Here is a 21,452-nt window from a genome sequence, read left to right as displayed (position 1 = left end):
GCATCCCTTCCTTTACATTCTTCGGGATATTCTATCTCTACCTATATGCTTTACAAACAAAAAAAAAGGACGGGTCGATCTATTGGGTAGGTTTACTGTAGTTTCCATCCATTCATCCACATGCAGAGACGCTATATGCCTGTATCGATGGGATCTCTTTTTGTCCGAACGACAACCGCCAAATTAGCCGCCGTTGACTATTATATGTGATGGAGACGGCAGTGGGCACTATTGCACAAATCTCCCCTCGGCTGCTCTATTTGTTAACCATAAAAAAAATCAAAACCATCTCGTTCCAACGATGTAAAATTTAATTATTTTTAATCTCTTAGTTGTTCTTTAACCATGTAAATACTCACGCATAAAAATCAAAAGCTTATTTTATAAAGTGAATGACAATAAAACTATCGTCAAAAACGATCGCAGTATAACAACACAAATCCAGTAAAGCGCAAAAAGGTAACCTAACCACTTCCATCCCCGTCCCAATCCAGCAGCTGACGGCGGCCGTAGCTCGGTGGCGTGGCAGGCAACCAAACGAAGCTAGCGCTGGGAGGGAAACAGTCTCCCCACGCCACGCGGAGTTCGAGCCGGAGGACCGGGGTGGACGACCCGTTCCCCTTCCCTTCCCCTCCCCTCCCCTCCCCGCCGGCTGGATCCCACGGTGAGGCTGCCCTCTCCTCCCCCGACCCCGACGGACTGCTCATCGGCGGGGGTTTGCTTTGCTTTCTTGGCCCGACCAAGATCCATTCCCATCGCACGTCTGGTTGCCAAGAGCTAGCACTAGCTTCCTAGGTTGGCTGCTGGATCTGAGTGAAGTGGGGGTGGAGGAGGAACAGGTTAAGCTCGGCTCCTAATCCTGCGTCGCCGACCAGCTTGACCAATCCAAGAAGTAGTAGGGTTGCTTCTTGTTTGATCCTACTAGTTTGATGTATTTGTATTAGCTTTTGCTAGTTCAAGCTATTCGATTCGTTCGATCGCTTCACGATTGTGTGGGGGTGTGGGGATTCATTCAGTCAGTGTGCAACCATCAACCATCATCATGTGGAGGCTCAAGCAGTTGATGCCCAGGGAGCAGCCCTCCGGGCTCGAGGGCCGCACCGTCGATGTCGGGAACGTTAGGGTGCACGTCCGCGAGCCCATCGCCGAGGGCGGCTTCTCCTGCGTGTACCTCGCCAGGGACGCGGCCAGCCCGGCGAGGCAGTACGCTCTCAAGCACGTGGTGGTGCAGGACGAGGACTCGCTCGGCCTCGTCCGCAGGGAGATCACGGCAATGAGGTCGCTCAGGGGCCACCCCAACGTGGTCGCGCTCGTCGCGCACGCCGTGCTGGATGCCGGCGGCCGCGCGAGGGAGGCGCTGCTGGTCATGGAGTTCTGCGATAAGTCGTTGGTCGCTGCCTTGGAGAGTAGAGGCGCTGCCCATTTTGATGAACAGGAGGTGGCTGTCATCTTCCGGGATGTTTGCAATGCTGTCTTTGCGATGCACTGCCAAACGCCGCCTATTGCCCACAGGTGTGCCGCCATGTTCTGACCTTGTATGGCCTATGTGTTTCTATGTGAATAGTTTGCGTCGAGCAATTCGATTTCTTGAGTTTCTATTTTAGTGCATTTCAACTAACTTTTCATTGTGATTAATGCTTGTTCAGTTAGATGCAAAGATAGTCCACTAACAAGCAATGAAACAACCGAAAAATTATGCCTGTTGCTCTATCATATCTTAATTATGGCATTGCATTTGTACCATTGTATCATATTACCACACTTGCACAGCCTTGCAAACTGAATACAGCTTGGTGCCTGTTACTTACATCCATAGTTTCACGCTTAATCTTACAAATTATTCATGCTGTTACATTTGGCTTTTCCATTTTCTTAGCTTCATCTCTGGCAGCACAAGTTCTAGTTACTTGTAGATTGCAAATGGAAAACCCATTGGACTTATCTGTTTCATGTCCTTATTTTACTGTTCCTATCAATTCGAACCCCTCTGCTCTCTCTCAAAAAAAAAAAAGAAGAAGAAGAAGAAGAAAAGAAGAAGAAGAGAAAGCACACACAGAAACCCAAGAATTATAATAATAAATTTGCTGTGTTGATTTTCGTTTGATAGACGTCACAGCTAACATAATCCCTGCGCAGGGACCTGAAGGCTGAAAATGTTCTTCTTGGTGGTGATGGGGCCTGGAAACTATGTGACTTTGGTAGTGTTTCAACCAACCATAAGTGCTTTGATAAACCTGAGGAGATGGGCATTGAAGAGGATAATATTCGAAAGCACACAACTCCTGCATATAGAGCTCCTGAGGTTTAGATTGTACATACCACCTTTTGAGCTCTCAGGAATTTCTTCTTATTTACCTATTGGTAAAATGTTTGCTGATTGCAGATGTGGGACTTGTACCGGAGAGAGGTTATCAGCGAAAAAGTAGATATATGGGTAAATCATCTTTGTACTAATTGCACTTCAATGTTATGTTTCTAACTGAAAGTTCATTGGATGGTACTAAAGTTTAAAATTTCCCTTTTCTTGATGTTTTGTAACTGTATGTAGTTGTATCTGATTACTAAATAGTGATACCATGGATTAATGTGCTATTCTTTGCAGGCTCTTGGATGTCTCCTGTATAGAATCTGCTACTTAAAATCAGCATTTGATGGAGAATCAAAGCTCCAGATACTTAATGGGAACTATCGTATCCCGGAGTTACCAAAGTACAGTTCCCCCATTACAAGTCTGATCAAAGACATGCTTCAATCTTCTCCAGATGCCAGACCAGACATTACACAGGCAAGGGCTTTGCTTGATTGGCCATTCACTTCCATGAATTTAGGTTGGTCTTAATTAGTTCATGCTCCATAAAAGTGGAATATAAAAGGTCTTCTGTTTCTCTAATTTTATTTCATGTACCATTAGGTGTGGTTTCGTGTCAATGAGTTACTTCCGCTGGAGCTTCAAAAGGATTTACCCGATGGATCTCCATCTGGATCAGCGTTTGAGTCACATACTACTGAGGATGAAGGTTATTTCCATAATTTTTATGTTTTTATTTTTCAGATTATTGGAACTACTGATTTATTGTGTTCCTGTTTGACCCATATAGAGGGATTAGCATATATAGGGGGTGATGTGTTGTGAAATTTAATCTACTTTGATAGTGCAATGCAAAAGAAACTTATTTCCAGTAGTTGCTTAGCTCTTTCATCTCGACTTTGCATATGAAACATTTCATTTTCTGCGCAAAGAAAAAACCATCTATTTTTGTTTAATAATAAAAAACTGTGTTTTTCAGCACTGAGGAAACCGACCATTTCACCATCAAGGGACAATATGAGGAGCCAATCCCCCGAGTATTCTTCCGATTTGAGGTCTCATGGTCCTTCAAAACCTGCTGAGAGCAAGGGTTCTATGGGTGCGTTTTGGTCAACTCAGCATGCCCAAGAACTGGCTTTTGTAGATGAGAAGGGATCAGATTTTGATCAAGAGCCCACACATCAAATCAGCTCAATGCAATCACAAGCAAAGAACCATAACACTCCAACGCATAATACATATCGACAATCTCTTTCTGCCTCAGTTGATAGCTCGCCCGGGGATTTCGAAATTAGGTTTTCTCCTAATGGCTCGGAATATGGGCTAGAGAAGACCAAAGAAGCAAAAATAGAAAATAAAACCACTGTACAGGCTACCAATTTTAACTCTTTTGTGGCAGACTTTGATAATGTTAAAGTGAAATTGCAAAACAATGTAAGTAGCTTGAATGCAACTCGTAGACTGAAAGAGCAGAAGCTGGAGGCTGAAGTAAATTTACTTAAGGAACAATTGAAGATAGCAAACTTAGAGAAGGAAGAAATTTCATTGAAATTTGATAAACTGTCAGCCATTTGCTCTTCTCAGAGGAGAGAGATTCAAGAACTTAAACAAGCCCTAGCTACAGCTTCTGCTACGCAGTCTGCGAAAGAATTCAAAGAAAATCCGAAGGCTGAACTCTCCCCACCCATTACAAGCCTTGATACTCCGGTATGGTTACTCCTACATGCATAAATTATGCTTTCACTGTAGTCCGCATCAATGGTTCTGCACTTCTACCTTTGATTTCTCCTGGTTAACTTGCTAACGCATGAGAAGTCCTCAGAAATACCAGTTTTCTTATTTGACATTGTTTGTTACTCTTTACTGCTAGAGTCATGTACACTTAATAGCACATTAGCACTATCAGTTTTATATATGTCAGGAAGCTGCTTTATTAATATAGAACTGTATTATCACAGCCAAGAGAGAAGATTGAAGGTACTCCTCCAGAACTGCGTCAAGGTCTATTTACGTCAAGCCCAGGGACACCGAGCCCTGATCCAAAGCCATGGTCAGCTTTTCCTGAAGAGCCAAAAGCTCAAGCGGCTGTGACCGTGAAAAGTGCCCACCCAAGGTCAGTTCGCACTCTGCGGGCATCAAACAGCAACAAAGCCAGCTCCCTTGGACAGTCTAACACAAGCTCTAGTGCTGACCCGTTTGCCTTCGGTCAAGATAGCTTTAAGGCAGCGCCTTCTCAAGCCGCACCTTCCAAGATGTCAAATTTAGGGAATGGTTCTCAGTCTTCCAAGATGTCAAATCTGGGTAATGGCTCTCCTTCTCTGAATGCTCTGAAGGCCGAAGCAAGGCAAGATTCACCCTACCAACCGGCTGGATGGACTGGATTTTAATGTACTGTTGTCAATGAAGATACAGTGATACATATGCCAGAAATGTTAGGAAATATGGTCATATATGTTAGTGAGGGACTAGGATCAAGATGAGTTGGTACATATATGGTGGTATTGACAAAAAGCACGATGAAGTGCGCATCCCAGGTATGCCAGAAATGATGTAACTATGTAGGTATGTTCGGTGATGGTTCTGTATAATTTTTTTGGTGCTGGATTTGCATTGCAAAAGCATCGATCTGTAACTTAGGGCACGTGTAAGTTGTAACTTGCACATATTTACTGAAACATGGGTCAAGAAATACATAATCAGCTCTTTTTCCCTCCCTGTAGTCGATAGCTTGTTTTACAGAATCAGATACTAATCTGCTGGAATCCATTGCCCTGTTTGAGCAAAATTGAAAGGCCGCTAGATCTTAGTTAACTTTAAATTCGTAATTCCAAATTAAACCAGATATTAATCAGATACTTTGTGATTTTGTCCAAAGCAATGAGTTAGCTTTAAAAAGGGCAACAAGGAGTTCTGGCCTTACTGGTTTGTCAAATCATGTCCTAATTTATCTTGCAGCGGAAACTAAAGGAAGAATCACTCAATGAGTTGGACAACTGATTTTCTTAAATGATATTTTCGAGGAAAACCATGATGTACTAATTTGGACTAGTGGATGACCTACTCCAAAGAGGTCTGTGAGTTCAGCAATCCTTATCACAATCTGGTCACTTTCAGCTTTGCTCCTTCTGAAACTGATGATCTTCAATGAAATAGAACAACACAATAAAAAAAAAGGTTGAGATGTTAGAATTCAGACATGGATATGACCAAGGCACCTGCCCCCAGGGTTCACCGAACCACCTCTGAAGCCACCACAGTTATCGCGATTATCATGACACAAAATTACGCAAAATCGTGGATTGCGATTCGTGCGGCACAAAATTATACAAAACTAAAAAAAATCACTATAGTCGTGCTCCACCGGAAGACGGCTTTAAAGGTCTCCATGGTTACGTAAACCCTGGCTGCCACTCCTGCTCTACCTGGCAATTAAAAAAATCAGATACCGACTGATAAAGGTAGCAAGTGCATCACCTCCATTTGCACTGCCGGCGCCAAGCTCGCCGTGGTGGGAATAGGAAGATGAAAGCGAGGAAGGCAAAAGCTGCCTCTATTTTTGCCATGAACAAATTTAGCGCATATTTATATCTCCGTATTTGAAAAAAAATGTATATCCAACTTTCTTGGCCAGCTGATATGACAAGACGTACAGCCTGTTCATGAGCTTAAGATCCCACCGGCCCGGAGGCCGGCAATTAGCTACTACTTAAGCTGATGCAAAGTTGTTACCTCCGTCCACAAAATGGAAGGACACTTGCTTGATTGCTGCATATTATGACCTGAATTTATAAACTCTTTTAAAAGAAGATGATGGTGTGACTGTACTGCCTCTCTAATTAATTGTCCCCATACTAGATCTTTACTAAATCTCATTTCATTTCATTAATATTGCACTAGTTTGATATTTTGATATTTAGACTAATATCTAGTCAAAGTTTTGAAACGGTGGCCATACAATTTTATATTAAAATATGTTTAGGGTACATGGTAGTACTTTTCAAAGAGAATAAGTATGTACCATTTTTTTAATTCTAGAACTGAACATTTGAGAAGTCATTGTTGGGTTAGTTTTAAAAGTTTAGTAAAATTTCTCTTAAACGACAAACATTTATAATCAGAGGGAGTATACGTGTGCGCCTTGTAGTCTGCAAAAATACCAAATGCCACTTTTAGAGAACAACAATACATATACAATTTGTTTCTTTTAGGCAATATTTAAAATATTAACAGTGTATAGTTTTTTGATTTATTTGCATGAAACATGTCGGTTTTTAGTCCCTAGTTTTCTAGACTACTCCATGAAATTCTTGGTGGAGTTTGTGGGTGCATAACTTCATTCAACGGAGATCAAATCTGATATACACATATGGATTTATATATGTCATCTCGTTGCCTTCGTCTCTTGACCATGATGGAGCTGTGTGCAAGTAAATTGCAAGCGCATGAAACATGACATTTTATAAAGGCTCTTTGAAACGTACGATTGAAAAGCGCTGAACTAGAAAAAATATAAGATTTTCAAAAAAAAGCAAGTGTAAAAGAAAATGATTAAAAACATAAAACATACTGTTTGAATGGACCGTAGAAAAACACGTGAAATTGAGAAGAGAGGGAACTAGAGAAAAAAGTCCATAAGGTTAGGCATCATGCAAACTTTCCTCTAAAATCCCATTGCGTGCAGCTATTCCATAGGAATTTCATAAGATTATTAAGTCTCAATTCCCTATTCAAAAGGATAAAATATAAAATTTTCCGTAGGATTTAAATCCTACAAGATTCTTATGTCTTTCTTATAAATTAAAGAGCCCCTAAAAATTTCTACCAATGCAATAACTTTACTTAGTGTAAACTAGGGCTAGAAAGGGCAAACAAGTAAATCGACTATGCTCTACATTGATGAGAATGCCATGTACTCCGTAGTAAATCAACAACCTTTTACCCAAAACACCTGTCTTACTGTTTCTCTCTCCTACACTATCTCATGCTAATTTATTTTTCAGTAACAGGCTAATTAAGTTTTCCATTTGTTCGAGATTGAGGATAGGTAAACTACATTTAAAATCCTCACATAAACCTAAAAGTCAAGCAAACCACAATTTCCTTGTATTGTATAGTGTATAGCTACTTTGATCTTAGACTAAATGAACAAATCAATTCTTTTACCTATTTACATCCATTATATAAGTTCATGCACTATGGACTTAATAATTTACAATCGTAAAAATATCCTAGAAAACTTTTTTTTTTAAAATCTCTGTGTAGCAAAGATGCATTACTCCTTTTGTACGAGAATAAGGACTCTTAACAAAATTCAGGAAATTAAATGAGGATATTGTGATTAGTTGAGAGGAGAAAATATGTGAAAACTTTCATGTTGCAAGCTTGTGATTGGTCGGAAAACAACTTAGATATAGAAAAAATTGATATTTTAGAACAAATTTTCAATGTTAGAATTTCTTTGTATCTTGGGAATTTATAAAAAGGAAATATATAAAAGAAATACTCCGTTCATATTTTTACGATATTGACTTTTCATCACACATTTGACCATTATTTTGTAAATTTTAGTAATTATCTTATGTAATTATCATTATTTTGTTAGCATTGAGTTTATTATCGGATGTATTTCATTATACCTTATATTTATTATATCTACATAAAAAATTTGATAGATAAATAGCGCCAAAAATCAATGACATTATATACTACCTCAAGTATAAAACTTTACAACATTTAGATTCATATAAATAATAATGAATTTAAGACATAAATAACTAATATATATTATTCAATAGATAAATCTAAGTATAACTAAAAGTTTTATACTAATACTCCCTCCATCCCAAATTGATCATTATATAAGAGAAAACTGAAAATCCCAAATTGATCATCATATAAGAGAAGAGAGCCTATTATACATTAATTGCAGTATGAAAAACTTTTTAGTTAACACGCACATTAAATGCTTATACATGTGTCTACTCAATCAGTTTTGATGTGATTTGCAAATTTCGATTATGCATGTATACATACAGTTTGGGATTTGTAACTCTAGTTTTTCAATACTAATTAAAGAAATTTTTAGTCTTTACACCTAGACCTTATATGATATCCATTTAGAGGGCGGAGGGAGTACGAAACAAAGATAATATTAAAATAAGATCACTAATTTGAAAAGGAAAAAAAAAAACGAGTTTGCTGGGCGTTCCGATTGGCGGTGAGGATACCGGGCGTGGTCCAATCACCCTTTGACCCATCTTCTCCTCCTCCGCCTTCTCTCTCCTCGTCGACCAGCTTCCACCGCCTCGCCACCTCCCAAATCTCGCCGGATTCCGCCGCCGCGACCCCCCCCCCCTCCACCCCTCGCCCCGCAGGTGAGCCGCAGGCGGATCCGGTTCGGATCATCTATATCTCTCCCTCTTTCTTTCGTCACGCGCGCGCTGCCGCTGACCCCCCGTGCTCTCCTCCTCTTCCCCCAGTGGAAGTCTGTTTCAGGTGCAGCTCTGGCCGGGGCACGCGCGCGGCTCCCCGGCGGGGGCCCGCCGCAGTCCGTGGACTACGGCGGGGAGCCCTCCGACAGCAGCGGTGAGTAATCGAGGGGAGAGAGGGGGAGGGTCTCTCTCAGCCCCCCCCCCCCCCCTCCTCCCGGTTTTGCGATTCTAGGGTTTTCTTGTTCTTGCGCGCGGCTGTGGCTACGGCCCGTGGTGTCCTTGTTGAGGTGCGTTGCGAGGTCTCGCATTCCGCGTGGTTGCTAGGGTTTTGTTGGGCGCCATTATTGCGAGCGTCGACGGTGGAGGGAGCTAGGGTTTGAGCTTGCCTGTAGGGGGTTTTGGGTTACGAGGTCTCGTGAAATTAACTTGGGAAAGAACGATAGGTTGTGGTGAGTGTGGCTTAACGAACGGATTCTCGTTGAATTTGTTAACCTACTTGTATGTGTTTGTTCGTGCAGGTGCATAGTGGGATCCTAGTGTACATAGTGAAAGTTCATTTCAATTCAATATGATTTGGAGAATATGATATAGGGTATAGTCTTTTATCGGGACTTGGGAGTTAGGTTTCGTTAAATTGTTTGGAGAACATCACTCTTTCATGTGCGAATTTGATTGGCCTGTTGTCAGTTGGTTTCCCCTGGGTTGGACATAATGATTCAGTTGGGCACCTGCCCTTTTGGACCTTCTGTCATAGCGTTCAAGCAGCTTGCTATGGGAGTTGACTTGAAAAGTTCCTTCTGTGGTATAGGGGATATACCATACCTGGTGCATCCTTCTCTTACTCAGCTGGGAAGTTTTACCTTTTCTTTCCGTAGCTGATATACTGATGTGATTTTTTTTAATGTTCTGGAGCTTTTGATATGAAATGGTTTCCACTTTAGTCTTAACGTGACTTTAGTAAGCAATTTTCTAGGCATATTGAATAGTCTTTCTTGATAAACAAAAGGAATTCTTTTGCGTGGACTCATAACGAAGTAACAATGAGGTCAACTATGACACTATAAAAATAATAAAGAAGTTATTTTAATTCTTTTGGTAGGTCCTAGCATTGCAAAAAAATGTGCTCCCTTTAGTGACTTAAGAAATTTATAACTTCTCTATGCAGCAAGCCAATATTGTACCAATCGAGGATTATTTAAATTATGCTGAACCACATTATGATTTACATGTGTTCCTTGATAATGGGAATTGTGATAGTATTTGGTGCTAAATTATAAAAAAAGTATGATTTGTTACACAATAGCCACATGTTTTCACCTTTTTGGAATTAATGCTTCACAATTTTCTCCTAATAGTAGTTAGTATGTCTACCAACCTATAGGATTTTGATGAATATGCTTGTCATTTTGAGTTGTATTTCATGTTATTTCTTGAAACATATTTTCATTTAACAATATGAGCTATTTTCTTCTAGTCCTCTAGCAATGTAGGAAAGCTTGTTTCAAAGCTGCTGTCACTGTTATATACCCTTTACTAAATGGTGTTTTTTACATGTTGGCTGCAGGAACTGCTGATGATCTTCCACCACCATATCCAAACAGTAGGGGTATTAGAGGCAGTGGACGTGTCAGTGGTAATGGAAGAGCTATTGTTACTGCCGGTTCATACACTAGAGTCCATACTGATATGGCAACGCAAATCCATCACCTTGAACAAGAAGCATATTGCTCAGTTCTTCGTGCATTTAAAGCCCAGTCTGACGCCATTACATGGGTTATTGACCATTAAACTATGGTTTTATTCTTTTTTTGGGTCTTTCTTCTGCTCCATAACATTATTTCTCAAAGCTTCTTTTCATTTTCAGGAGAAAGAAGGTCTCATAACAGAACTTCGGAAAGAGCTGAGGGTATCTGACGAAGACCACAGGGAGCTACTAAACCGGGTTAACAGTGATGATATTATCCGTAGCATAAGGTAGAATATACAAAGGGATATTCATCTGTGTTCTATTTTCAACTTTCTGAATTTCTACTTCCTTGTAATGAAGGGAATGGAGATCCGCAGGAGGGCCTCAAGCAATGCTACCCAGTAATCCTCAGCCTATACATGATCTGGTGCCTAGCCCTACCACCTCTAGCCGTAAGAGGCAAAAGACATCTCAATCCTTTCCGGTCCTGCCTGCACCGCCTCCCGTTATGCATTCACAGCAGCTGGCTTTACAAGCACCACCGTCATCTTCAACAGCTAAAAAAGGAGCTTCATCAGGAACTAAAGGCAAAAAGGCAAAACCTGTAAGCACATAAGTTCTGATGGCTTCTTCTTAAAAAGGAAATCCTGCTTCTTTGATGGAGTTTCATGTGCTTCCAGGGTCAGAAGGTGCCAGGGGGCCCTTCAGTCAAGGCCATGACATCTTCAGCAGGTCCTAGTGGAAGGGGACCACATATGAATAGAAACTTTCCTGTTGGCATTGCTTCTTTTGAACCTTCTGAAGCCCTGCGTATTAATCCATTAATTAACCGTAAAGTCATGAGTCGGTGGCCTGAAGATAACAGTTTCTATGAAGCAACTATAACTGATTATAATCCAGCAACGGTTTGTTCTTATCTCATTATGGCTACAGTTTTGTCGATTGAGGCTTTTGGGCTTTTCTAAGGGATTCCATTGCAGGATCTTTATGCGTTGGCTTATGACATTAATACAGCTAATGAATCGTGGGAGTGGGTTGATCTTAAACAGGTTTGCAACCTTTTTCCTGTGAGAATTTGAAAATTCTCCACTTCAGGTTCTCTCTCTGTTTTTATTTGTTCCTTGGCATGGGGGTAGTAGGGGGCATAGCATTGAAAAATCTTTTGAAATGTTGAAATGCTTGCAGATGAAATTGATGTAGATTAAGATTTCATAGTTGTCAATACTTCAGGATTAGCTTTTCAAACAGTTGATTTTCTTTTGCCTTTTAAATTAAACCAACAGTCAAAAACTTTTTTTTTGAATGTTCAGAGAAATTGTCAACTTGACCATACCATGTACATCTATTGCATTCTTTTTATCTTGTGGAGAAATGCTACGAGGCATTTGATTATTTGCCACTTGGTACAGTAGCACATTTAATGATTTGTCATTCTTTGTGTCTATGATGTCATAGGCATATAGATTAAGTGCCGCTCTAAGAGTGACAAATCCTTAAATATGCCAAATGCTACAAAACAGTATACCGTTGGAATGGAATAGGCTGATACTGGATATCAGACCTGTATCAGGCCTATACCATACTGAAACAGCACACCGTTCTGGAGTCTCCCTCATTCTTGAGTAAATTTTGAGTAATTTTTCAGACCAATGCATATACTGTGCTCATGTCTTTATGCTACCAGTTTGTTTTGGGTTTATTTTGTTTGGTCTATAGCAAAGATCGCTACCTACATTTTTATTAATTTTGCCCATTCAATATATTAGGTGTTCTACTTGCAACCGATGAATTGTGAAGAGTACATTCACATCATTGTTTCATTTCATTTTCTGGCCAAATTGCAGTCCATCATTTTGTTTTGAAAGTTGTCACATGAACATTTTTGCACTGATAATCTAAGGCCTTGTTTAGTTTCCAAAATTTTTCTCCAAAAACATCACGTCGAATTTTTAGACACCTAAATAAATCATTAAACATAGATGAACCAAAAAACTAATTGCACAGTTATGAAAGAAATCTTTAGACGAATTTTTTGAGCCTAATTAGCCCATGATTAGCCATAAGTGATACAGTAACCAACATGTGCTAATGACGGATTAATTAGGCTCAAAAGATTCATCTCGCGGTTTTCAGGCTAGCCGTGAAATTCGTTTTTTTATTCGTATCCGAAAACCCCTTTCGACATCCGATCAAACATTTGACGTGACACTTCTCCCAAAAATTTTCTCAATCTAAACACCACCTAAGTGAATATGTAGAATCTGTCAAATTTTTCAGGCCTCCTTTGCAACGTTGTAGAAATTTTAGAGGATTCCACTAGAAATTGAACCAGTTCCAGTGAAAATCTTGCAAACTTTCTGGATTGATGATGAGGCCTCTTGAGTTATCTGTAGCAATGCGATGCCGGATACTTGGGTGTGCAATTGGATCTTTTCCTAGTTTCCTTAGCCCAGTGAGGATAGTTAGCCCAGTTAGTCAAATACCTCCTGTAGGAGTAAGAGTAACACAGAGAGGAGTGTGAGTGCATGGTTATTTGGCCAATAAGGTCTCATGGAAAAAAAAAAGGATGATACATAGCCTTAGACAGGATTCTAGACTCGATAGGATGGATAATCAAGATGCTCAGTTCAGACTGATTACAAAGTACAAACCGCTTGCTTGCTGACAAGAGAACCAATTTATCTCTCCACTTTGGGAAACATTTCTTCAGCATTTATAGGCAACATTCTCCAGCAATGCAAGTTTAAATCCTTCTACCAAATATCTCCATGTTAAGCAAGTTTAGAGTTAGTTTCTGAAGCTCTAAAAGGAAAGATTTAGTTTGCCAGGAATTCAAAGGTGGGCTGTGGTTGTGATAGCCTCAAAGCTGGCAGGCTTTAGTATTAAAACTTTGGTTTACTTTATCTTTTTTTTGGTAATTTTATATTTTCTCTTCCAATTTGTAGAGTTACATTTTCACTGAAATGTCCTACAACTTTGCAACCGTATAGTTTAGGAATAAAACATGGACTAAAAGGAAAAGACAAATTAGCTATTGCATTTCCAATATAATCTTCCATTGTTGAATTATGGGTCCATTTTCATTGCAACAAATTTGGCCAGTGTATTGGATCATGATGTAATCATCTAATCGAGCATCCAGCAAAAATTCAGCTGAAAACCCATTATTGTGATTATAAAAGAGATTTAAGGGAAGTGTTGCTTTATCCTTCCGTTCTTTCCTTTGTAATTTCTTTTCAGCTTATTTTGTATCTTTTTTCTCTCTGTGTATAGTAACAGATTTAGGTTGGAATTTTTACGATGATAGATTGGTATTATGTAAATGTTAGTATTTAGAAAGTTCGCAGTCACCTGTGTTGTCTCTGTCCATTTTTTTACTAAATCATCCCAGCCCTAGATAGAATGTTGTGTATTATTTTGCTTGTCCAATTCTTTGGAAGCTGAATTACATGCGTGAATCTTCAAAATCTGTTACATCCCATTGTCTGGGTACTGATTGTGTGAATCCAAGGTATGTCATTGTCTGGGTAACAATGCATCCCTGAGGATGATATGCTTCTTGTTGACTTACTTGCCTAAGCATTTGTTTTATTTTTCATTATTGCTGGGGAATTTAGTAAACTGTGTCCAATTTCATCATCATTCCTGTTTCTATTTTGTCCATGCTATAAATATCTCCCTTTTTTGTGCTCAGGGCTTTATTAAGTACTAATGTACATAAAAAAAATCTGTTTGGAATTTTTCTTATTGCTTGGGCCTCTAAATGTAGATGGGACCTGAAGACATAAGATGGCAAGGTGATGACCCTGGGATATATCAGGGTGGCCGAGGTGCTCCAGGTAGTGGAGGTAAGAAAACATCTAGCCGAGGTGGACCAACACCAGGTATAGGAAGGGGGAGGGGAGTCCCAAAGCATGGGTCCCGGAAGGATTTTCCACCTTCACAAAATGGAGTTGGCAAGAGAAGTTCTGATGATATTGATATACTTCATACCGAGAGCCTTATAAAAGAGGTTAGTGTGGTAACATTTTTTGGTTATTGATAACCACAAACCATGTGAACTATTGTGATTATTCTCTCATATAGGTGGAGAGGGTTTTTAGTGTTAACAATCCTGATCCACTGGAGGTAGAGAAAGCAAAGAAAGCGCTCAAGGTAAGACAATGTTTATGCATATTATTTGTGCATTACATTTTGAGTAACAATCATTATTTGCAGGAGCAAGAGCAATCTTTGATTGAAGCCATAGCAAGGCTTGCTGAGGCATCTGATGGTGAAAGTGGTAAATACTAACTAATCTATTCGTTCCTTGACCATAAGGATATGAACGTTCTGATGTTGCAGAAAACATTTATTTCTGTTTCTGGCTTAGAAGGGTTGCGCCTAAAGTGGTAGCAGTTCAACTGCCATGGTTGTACATCGGTTGCTTCATATCTTGTATATTTTGTTGTATTTATTTATTTCTTCTCGGGCGTTAGGATTCTTGTAATTTAATGAACAGTTCGTCAGAATTACCGGCAGCCACAATAGTAATATGCTTTGCAGTCGCCCTTAATATCTATGCTCGTTGGTTTCTTTGATGACCAAGTGGTTGCAAATTGTGGTGCCTTGTACATGTGTAAAAAGCATATATAGCTGTCCATGAAATGAAATATTACAAATATATCTTTTAGCTTGGTATCCCTGGGCATTCTGCCATGTATTGTGACATGCTCTTTTCTTTTGTTGAAAGCAGATGAGCACAATCGCGTGCGAAGGAACGCGCCATATGCTGGGAACCAGCATCAAGCAAACCATGCAGACGCTATGGCTGTTGATGGTGGTCACATGGTTGGAGGCGCTGATGCCGTGTAAACATTTGCTGGAACATGCATACAGAATTTGATCAGATCAGAGCACTGCCTGTTGTAAAATCATACCACTGAAACCTGTTCTGAAATTAGCTCTAGGCCTATTTTATATTTATCTTGGAGAATGCGAATGCTGTTTTGTAGAAAATTTAACATCCTGACCATGTAAAATATCCACATGTGGTGCTAACTTTCGTGATGCTTTTGTCTTCTCTTGCCAAGTTAATGGATAATATCATTTTGTGCATGCATATTGGCCAACAGAAATATGCTCCAGGATTCGCAAAATAACAACGTCATTGCGTCCCCATTCATAATCATGCGAACTTGGAAGTTAATATACTCGAAACGGAAAATCTCCGACCTAGAAAATAATCCAAACAAAGAACTAAAACAATTCAATTCCCTATAAACATGCGACTTCATTTTAACATAAAAAGATACACTAGAGAACAAAGTCCCTTTTGCTTGTGCAATTACTTGGTACTGAATTATAGTGAAGTTCGTCTACCAGAAACAAGCAAGAACTTGTAAATGAATGCAGATAATCCATCAGCAGCTCAATGCTGCTAATAAAAAAAAAGGTCAATGTATGGTGTAGGACTCTCGCCCAAAATAACAGTAGAGAAGCCGGGCATAGTACCTTACAGAAGGGCACACATGATGAAAGCAAGCGATATGAAGCCTGCAGTCTGATTTCTATCCACATGAATCTCTCCTGGTGTTTTCGTCATAAAAAACCCTGCAGAAATCTCAGACGAATTTATAGATTGCTACTTTATAAGATGCAAGTAATGGCATACAGCAATAGGTCATTTCAGATAACTGCTAGTCCTTTTGGTGAAACTAGTTTTGGATCAACTTCTACAAAACTTGTCTTGGTTTTGTCCAGATGCAAGGGAAATAGATATGAAATTGCCATTAAATTACCATTAAGTGTCTATAAACCGAGATTATTAAATAGACAATTTTTAAACCAGTAAATTGTAGACAAGGTTCAACTGTGTGCAATAAGCAAAATGTAGTAAGTTTCAGATGGCATTTTACCGCAGCTAGTTTGTAAATCTAGCTGTACTCTAAGCGACATGGTTGGTGTCAAATTTGTGATCCACTGTTAATACTGCACTATACTGGGATGAACTATGGTTTATAACGATATATGAAAATGCAAGTTAGCACAATCACAGAGCATTGTGTATACCACAGCAAAATATCCAGCGTACGAGAAAACTTTAGGTGAACAAAAAATTTTAAGGTCATAACAGTCCACATAATGCCAGTTGATAGTGATAACATGCACATACAATAAATTTTTAATCTCCCAAACTTCTTGGGTCCATGTTTCAACTTCTAACAAATTCATTATTCTCTCAGAAAGACAAGAAAGAAAATAGCACTATATAGGGCCAGCGGGACGGACACAGTATAAGGAAATGTATTAAGGGACAACAAAGAAAAATACTATATTTCAAAATATAGGGCATATTTTGTTTCATTAGGATAAAAGTTTAATCAACAATTAGTCCATTGGTATATAACACTTGTGACTTAAAATTGGTGTTATTTGCTTTGTATTGGAAAGTACTTTCGTATGATTATACTTTTGTAATGAAGGGAGTACAATCAAATCTAATTTAAGACAGAAAAATCGACAATCATAACTACGCAAAGAACTTCATAAGAAAGTACTACCTACAGAGAAGTATAGGACTAAACATGAAAAGTAACAATTACCTGAGTGCAAATACCAAAGAGGAAACAAAACGCTTGCCATGAATCTCCCAAATAAACCAACTTTTGGTAGAGCCAATAAAGTTTGGTGCAAGGCAGCGTTAAAATGTCAAGATCTATACAAAGAAACACCACTGTTCCAAAGCACCCAAATTGATACTAGTATACATCATCATGCTACAGGCCGAGCAAAAAAAATAATACATAAACACTATTGTGTTCTTTACCACTCTTAAACTGAATGATCGCTGCATCCCAATAGGTGTCATGAGCCAAATAAGAACATACAGGTTGTATAATAGACAACAAAGCAATAATTCAACTACATTCTTCACAGAAGACACTAAATAATTTGGCAATGAAGTTTCTTTCCAAGTATTAAAGATAAATGATAAAAAGGTCCACTCCACTCCCCATGAAAACAAAGGGTGGTGATTGCGGTGAGAACTGAAATAAAAAACAAGCATCACCTTGTAGGAAAAGAATAGAGCACGTTAAGCAATACTGGATAATTGAAGCCAAACCTTATCCACCTGAACTATCTTATGTGACTTGAGCAAGACAAAGTATGAATAATAAAAACTAACTTAAAAAAGTGAAGCCATCTCATCTCTCAAAATACTTAGGGGTCACTGTAACGGCATATTTACAAATAAAAAATAATTTATGAATAAAAAAAATTATATATGTGTTCTTGGCAATCTAAAAGCAAAGGATGAAAACTAAATTACGATGACAAACCCCCAAAATCAACTCTAAATTTATGATTGAAAAATCAAAATTTGGCTTATAAGCATAATTAGAAGCGAAAAGACAAGGGTGTTAGAATATGCGCAAGAAAATAAACAATTGATGATAAAGATTCTATAGGGCTTCTTGAGTCTTGACTACCACCAAAGCATGTGCCTTCACACAAAGCAGTGGCTGCAGATCTATGGAGTACCTTTTGCACACAAGAATGGGTGAAGATATATGGAAGTTTACATTGGCACAAGAACATCGAACATTAGTACTTCATAGAAGGAAGGAACCAATGACCACGATCAAACTAAATAAGAAGCTTTTCTGTTTTATACCCCATAATCCTATGGTTCTAAATAAACAATGGAAGTGGAACTAGAAAGGAATAAACAGTAAACAGGTTCACTGGCTCAGATTTCATACTTCATTCTTAAGGGTGACTGTATTGCGCAATATTCCTGACCTTTGGTGTATACAATCTCGAAATCAATAAACAGGCCGTTCCCCATCTCAAGAAAGATTTGCAATACCATCAAATTGGTACATCCAACTTGTAGTCCTCATCTGAAATCAACCCAAGTTGCTGATAAGGAAAAAGAGAAGTCAGATCAAATTTGAGTAACTAACTAACTAGTACAACTTTTGGAAGCAGATGCTGGGACGGAAAGGGAATGTAATCCACGAGATCGATGAAGAAAACCCCAAAAGAAAGAAAAAAATCAAACCAAGAAATGAAAAAAAAAATCTCCAATCTAGAAAAGGCTAAAAGAGATCGCATGATTTTGCAAAACCAAAGAGATCTATGAACAATAAATCGTGTATTCCCAAATCCAACCCAATATGCCCAAGATTTTTCGTTGTTGAGGTGCGAAACAATCCATCGCAACGTCATCGGCCAAAGGATTGTCTCTTTAACAACAGGAGATTAGGAGTTCCCGATCCATCCCTATCCAAATTGCACCCCCCACCATCAAGTGGATGAAAAAAATAAAATCTAGTTCTCTGCTAAAATAAGCAAAAATGCTAAATATCGAAAATTCAAAAACAGGCCAAGATAAAGAAAATCGACCCAAAGATTCATACAAGGATGCCATCAAAATCCGGTGATGTGCCGTCCAAAACCCAGATGGATGGAGCGCTCCACAAAGCGCAAAAAAAAAAAAAAAAATTCAGCAAAGATGCCAAGAACAGCCGCCAAGAAGGTATCAAAAAAAAAAAAATCCGCAACAAGAGCGAACATCTAGGGACGACGCCGGATGCCCACACCAGTTGGCAACCAAGAAATCGCTGGAAAAGAGTAATGAACGATAGTAGCATCTAGCATGACTCAAAAGACAAGATCCAGCACACAGGGGAAGGGAGGTCACAGGTCAGATACCTCTCTGCTTTTCCCCTAATTTTTTTTTCTGTAAGATTTTTTTTTCTTCTTCTTTCGCCATGGGCGATTTCTCGATGATTTCTTTCCTTTTTCTAATTGGGAGATAGAGTAGTTTATGGATGATTAGCTGCAGATTGGGTGGAGTTTGGGCTGGCAAGGGAAGGGAGGAGGGGAAAGAGACGGATGGAGACGTGTACACCAATGCGGGTGGTTACTGCTTACTACGGCTTATACTTCCTTCTTCCTACCTCATTTCTTCCGTTCGCTTCCATTTGAGTTTTTTCTTTCTTTCTTTTTAATTTTGGAAAAGGAACTTTGCACCCTTGGTTGCACTTGAATTATTATTACTTTTCTTTGATTTTTTTCTTAAAATATTAAAACTAAACATCTTAAAATTTGTTTTCGAATATAAACATTTTTTTTACCACGGCACCTCGACTAGGGTGGCACAACCTGTGTCATTGGGTAGGTTGGTTAGATTGATGTAGTTAAAATGTTTAGATTAATTAAGTTTTTAAGATAGTATATTTTAAAAATAAAAAGTAAAAGTGCTCAAAAATTAAAAAGGAGAGGAAATTGCACCTTGGATTATCTTTTATTCCACACGTTTCAATTTGAACTACCATTCAACCTATATTTTCAATTTGAGCCAGTTAAATTTGTCATTGTTTTAGTTTGGATCACGCCCAACAACTTTTCTAACCATGTTTAACTTCTCCTTTGGCTAATTTATGGACTACCTGTAGATGGGAGTTCATCGGTGTATTACAACCAATGTGTTTCAGTTTGTTCATGCGTGCTGAAAAAATTGTTCAAGTTAGTTCAAACCGTAATAGTTACAAATTTACTTTATCTAAAATAAAAACGTATAAGAGTGGTCAAAAGTTAAACATGGGCAATAAAATTAGGCCCGAAGTGCAATTTACTTTAAACAATTCTTTGTATTTTGGATTGAGTAGTTTTGAAGTTCTAGGCTTGTTTTTTGAAATAATTATAGCTAGATTTTATCTAACCTTTCTTAGCAATTATGAAAACAGATTTGTGCAACAAAAGTACTAAAAGATTACCCCAAAATAAATTTAAAATGAATTTCAAAATCCAAAATTCAAAGCCATGTTGGACTATAATCAATATGTCCCTAGTATTTTAGTGATGGAAATCACACGAGCCAGATGAACTCCAGATATATCCAATGACCACATTCAATACTCTACCTAAAGTACTCCAAATGACTTAGTTTCAAATATGTTCTACGATCCCGCGGTTCCGATTCATAGGCGTTTCCCTAACTAACATAGCGCACTTAATCGCTACGAGTCTATTGCCTCACTGTCATCTTCTTGTTACACATTTGCATTAAATTATCATTGACATAATTACATTGGTAAGTCTCTCTGTTTAAAGGGTTGTCTGGTTACATAGTTTGATGTGGACTCCACCATAGCACCTATTGCAGCTCTAAATCCAATTATAATCTAATACAATATTATATTCAATACATATTCGTTTCTTGAAAACATACGTGACCACGTTTAGCATAAAACCTCGGCCATGTTTGTTATCCACTCGCTACATTTTCACATACATATTTTTTCTTGAAAACACAAGAGGTATGCGCTTCATTTTATTAAGGGGAAGTAAAAGAAAATACAAAGCAGAAGACCTAGAGGTCCCACACACACGCTAGTCAACACACACACGCTAGTCAACACACAACCAACACAGCTAGCACCTGTTTCCTAGGTTTACAAAAGCCTAAGAAGCACCATCCAAGCCCCAAAAACTACACCCATTCTCAATCACCTGCAAGATAGATGCAATGCTAGGAGTGATGCCACTGAAGACACAATCATTGCGATGCTTCCAAATTCCCAAGCCATTAGAACAAACGAGTCTAGCCCTTTCAGCACTTACTTTGGACGATAATTAGTATCCTGACTCCACCACCTTATACACCAATATGTTGAAGGCTGATGTGTCACGTTCGTGAGACCGAGCCTCAGGAAAAGAGTTGCCCACACTAGACAAGAGAAAACACAAGAAACCAATATGTGTTGACAAATTCAAGTATTTTCACATATACTTGCATACTTGATTCAAGCAACATAAATTTGACAAAATTCACGTTCACTAACTAAAACAAGTCTACAAGCAAATTAAGTAGAAGATCAATAAAACAACAATTACACAGTAACATCGAGCTACAACCAAATATTGGAATTTTGACTCAATAGTAATGGTTTAATAATTGCTCCCAAGTTATCAAAACCTATTAATTGTACTAACATGGTTATTACAAACTTAAGTTTAAAAATTTGGAATATTT

General features: G+C 38.7%; 2 protein-coding genes and 1 long non-coding RNA gene across 6 annotated transcripts; 2 read left to right on the top strand and 1 right to left on the bottom strand.

The window, feature by feature from the left end:
• The first annotated feature begins 551 nt into the window (after positions 1 to 551).
• On the top strand, positions 552 to 5,063 carry LOC102720353 (AP2-associated protein kinase 1-like). The gene is made up of 7 exons (XM_006660424.3): positions 552 to 1,512; positions 2,137 to 2,302; positions 2,384 to 2,434; positions 2,603 to 2,785; positions 2,912 to 3,017; positions 3,288 to 4,015; positions 4,267 to 5,063. Exons 1-7 carry the CDS (start codon positions 1,043 to 1,045, stop codon positions 4,693 to 4,695), a joined length of 2,133 nt encoding a protein of 710 aa, XP_006660487.1. The 5' UTR covers positions 552 to 1,042; the 3' UTR covers positions 4,696 to 5,063.
• Positions 5,064 to 8,801: 3,738 nt separating this feature from the next.
• Positions 8,802 to 15,523, top strand: LOC102719892 (protein EMSY-LIKE 3-like). Its single transcript, XM_006660423.3, has 10 exons — positions 8,802 to 8,893; positions 10,304 to 10,512; positions 10,604 to 10,713; positions 10,787 to 11,030; positions 11,107 to 11,331; positions 11,407 to 11,475; positions 14,196 to 14,438; positions 14,513 to 14,581; positions 14,645 to 14,708; positions 15,162 to 15,523. The coding sequence occupies exons 2-10, from the start codon at positions 10,426 to 10,428 to the stop codon at positions 15,278 to 15,280; spliced, it is 1,230 nt and encodes a 409-aa protein (XP_006660486.1). The 5' UTR covers positions 8,802 to 8,893; positions 10,304 to 10,425; the 3' UTR covers positions 15,281 to 15,523.
• LOC102720174 lies at positions 15,132 to 19,376 on the bottom strand. 4 transcript variants are annotated; one of them, XR_423780.3, is made up of 5 exons: positions 19,127 to 19,375; positions 17,011 to 18,331; positions 15,920 to 16,018; positions 15,439 to 15,640; positions 15,132 to 15,287 (listed from the first exon to the last, which is right to left on the bottom strand). It is a non-coding gene; the product is annotated as an uncharacterized LOC102720174 (long non-coding RNA). The 4 variants fall into 4 exon arrangements; XR_005812470.1 differs by having other exon boundaries at positions 15,132 to 15,640; positions 19,127 to 19,376; XR_001551074.2 differs by lacking the exon at positions 15,439 to 15,640.
• Positions 19,377 to 21,452: the final 2,076 nt, after the last annotated feature.

The sequence above is a fragment of the Oryza brachyantha genome, chromosome 9 (genome assembly GCF_000231095.2).
Source record: "Oryza brachyantha chromosome 9, ObraRS2, whole genome shotgun sequence".
NCBI lineage: Eukaryota > Viridiplantae > Streptophyta > Magnoliopsida > Poales > Poaceae > Oryza > Oryza brachyantha.
This window is presented reverse-complemented; position numbering and strand designations above follow the sequence as displayed.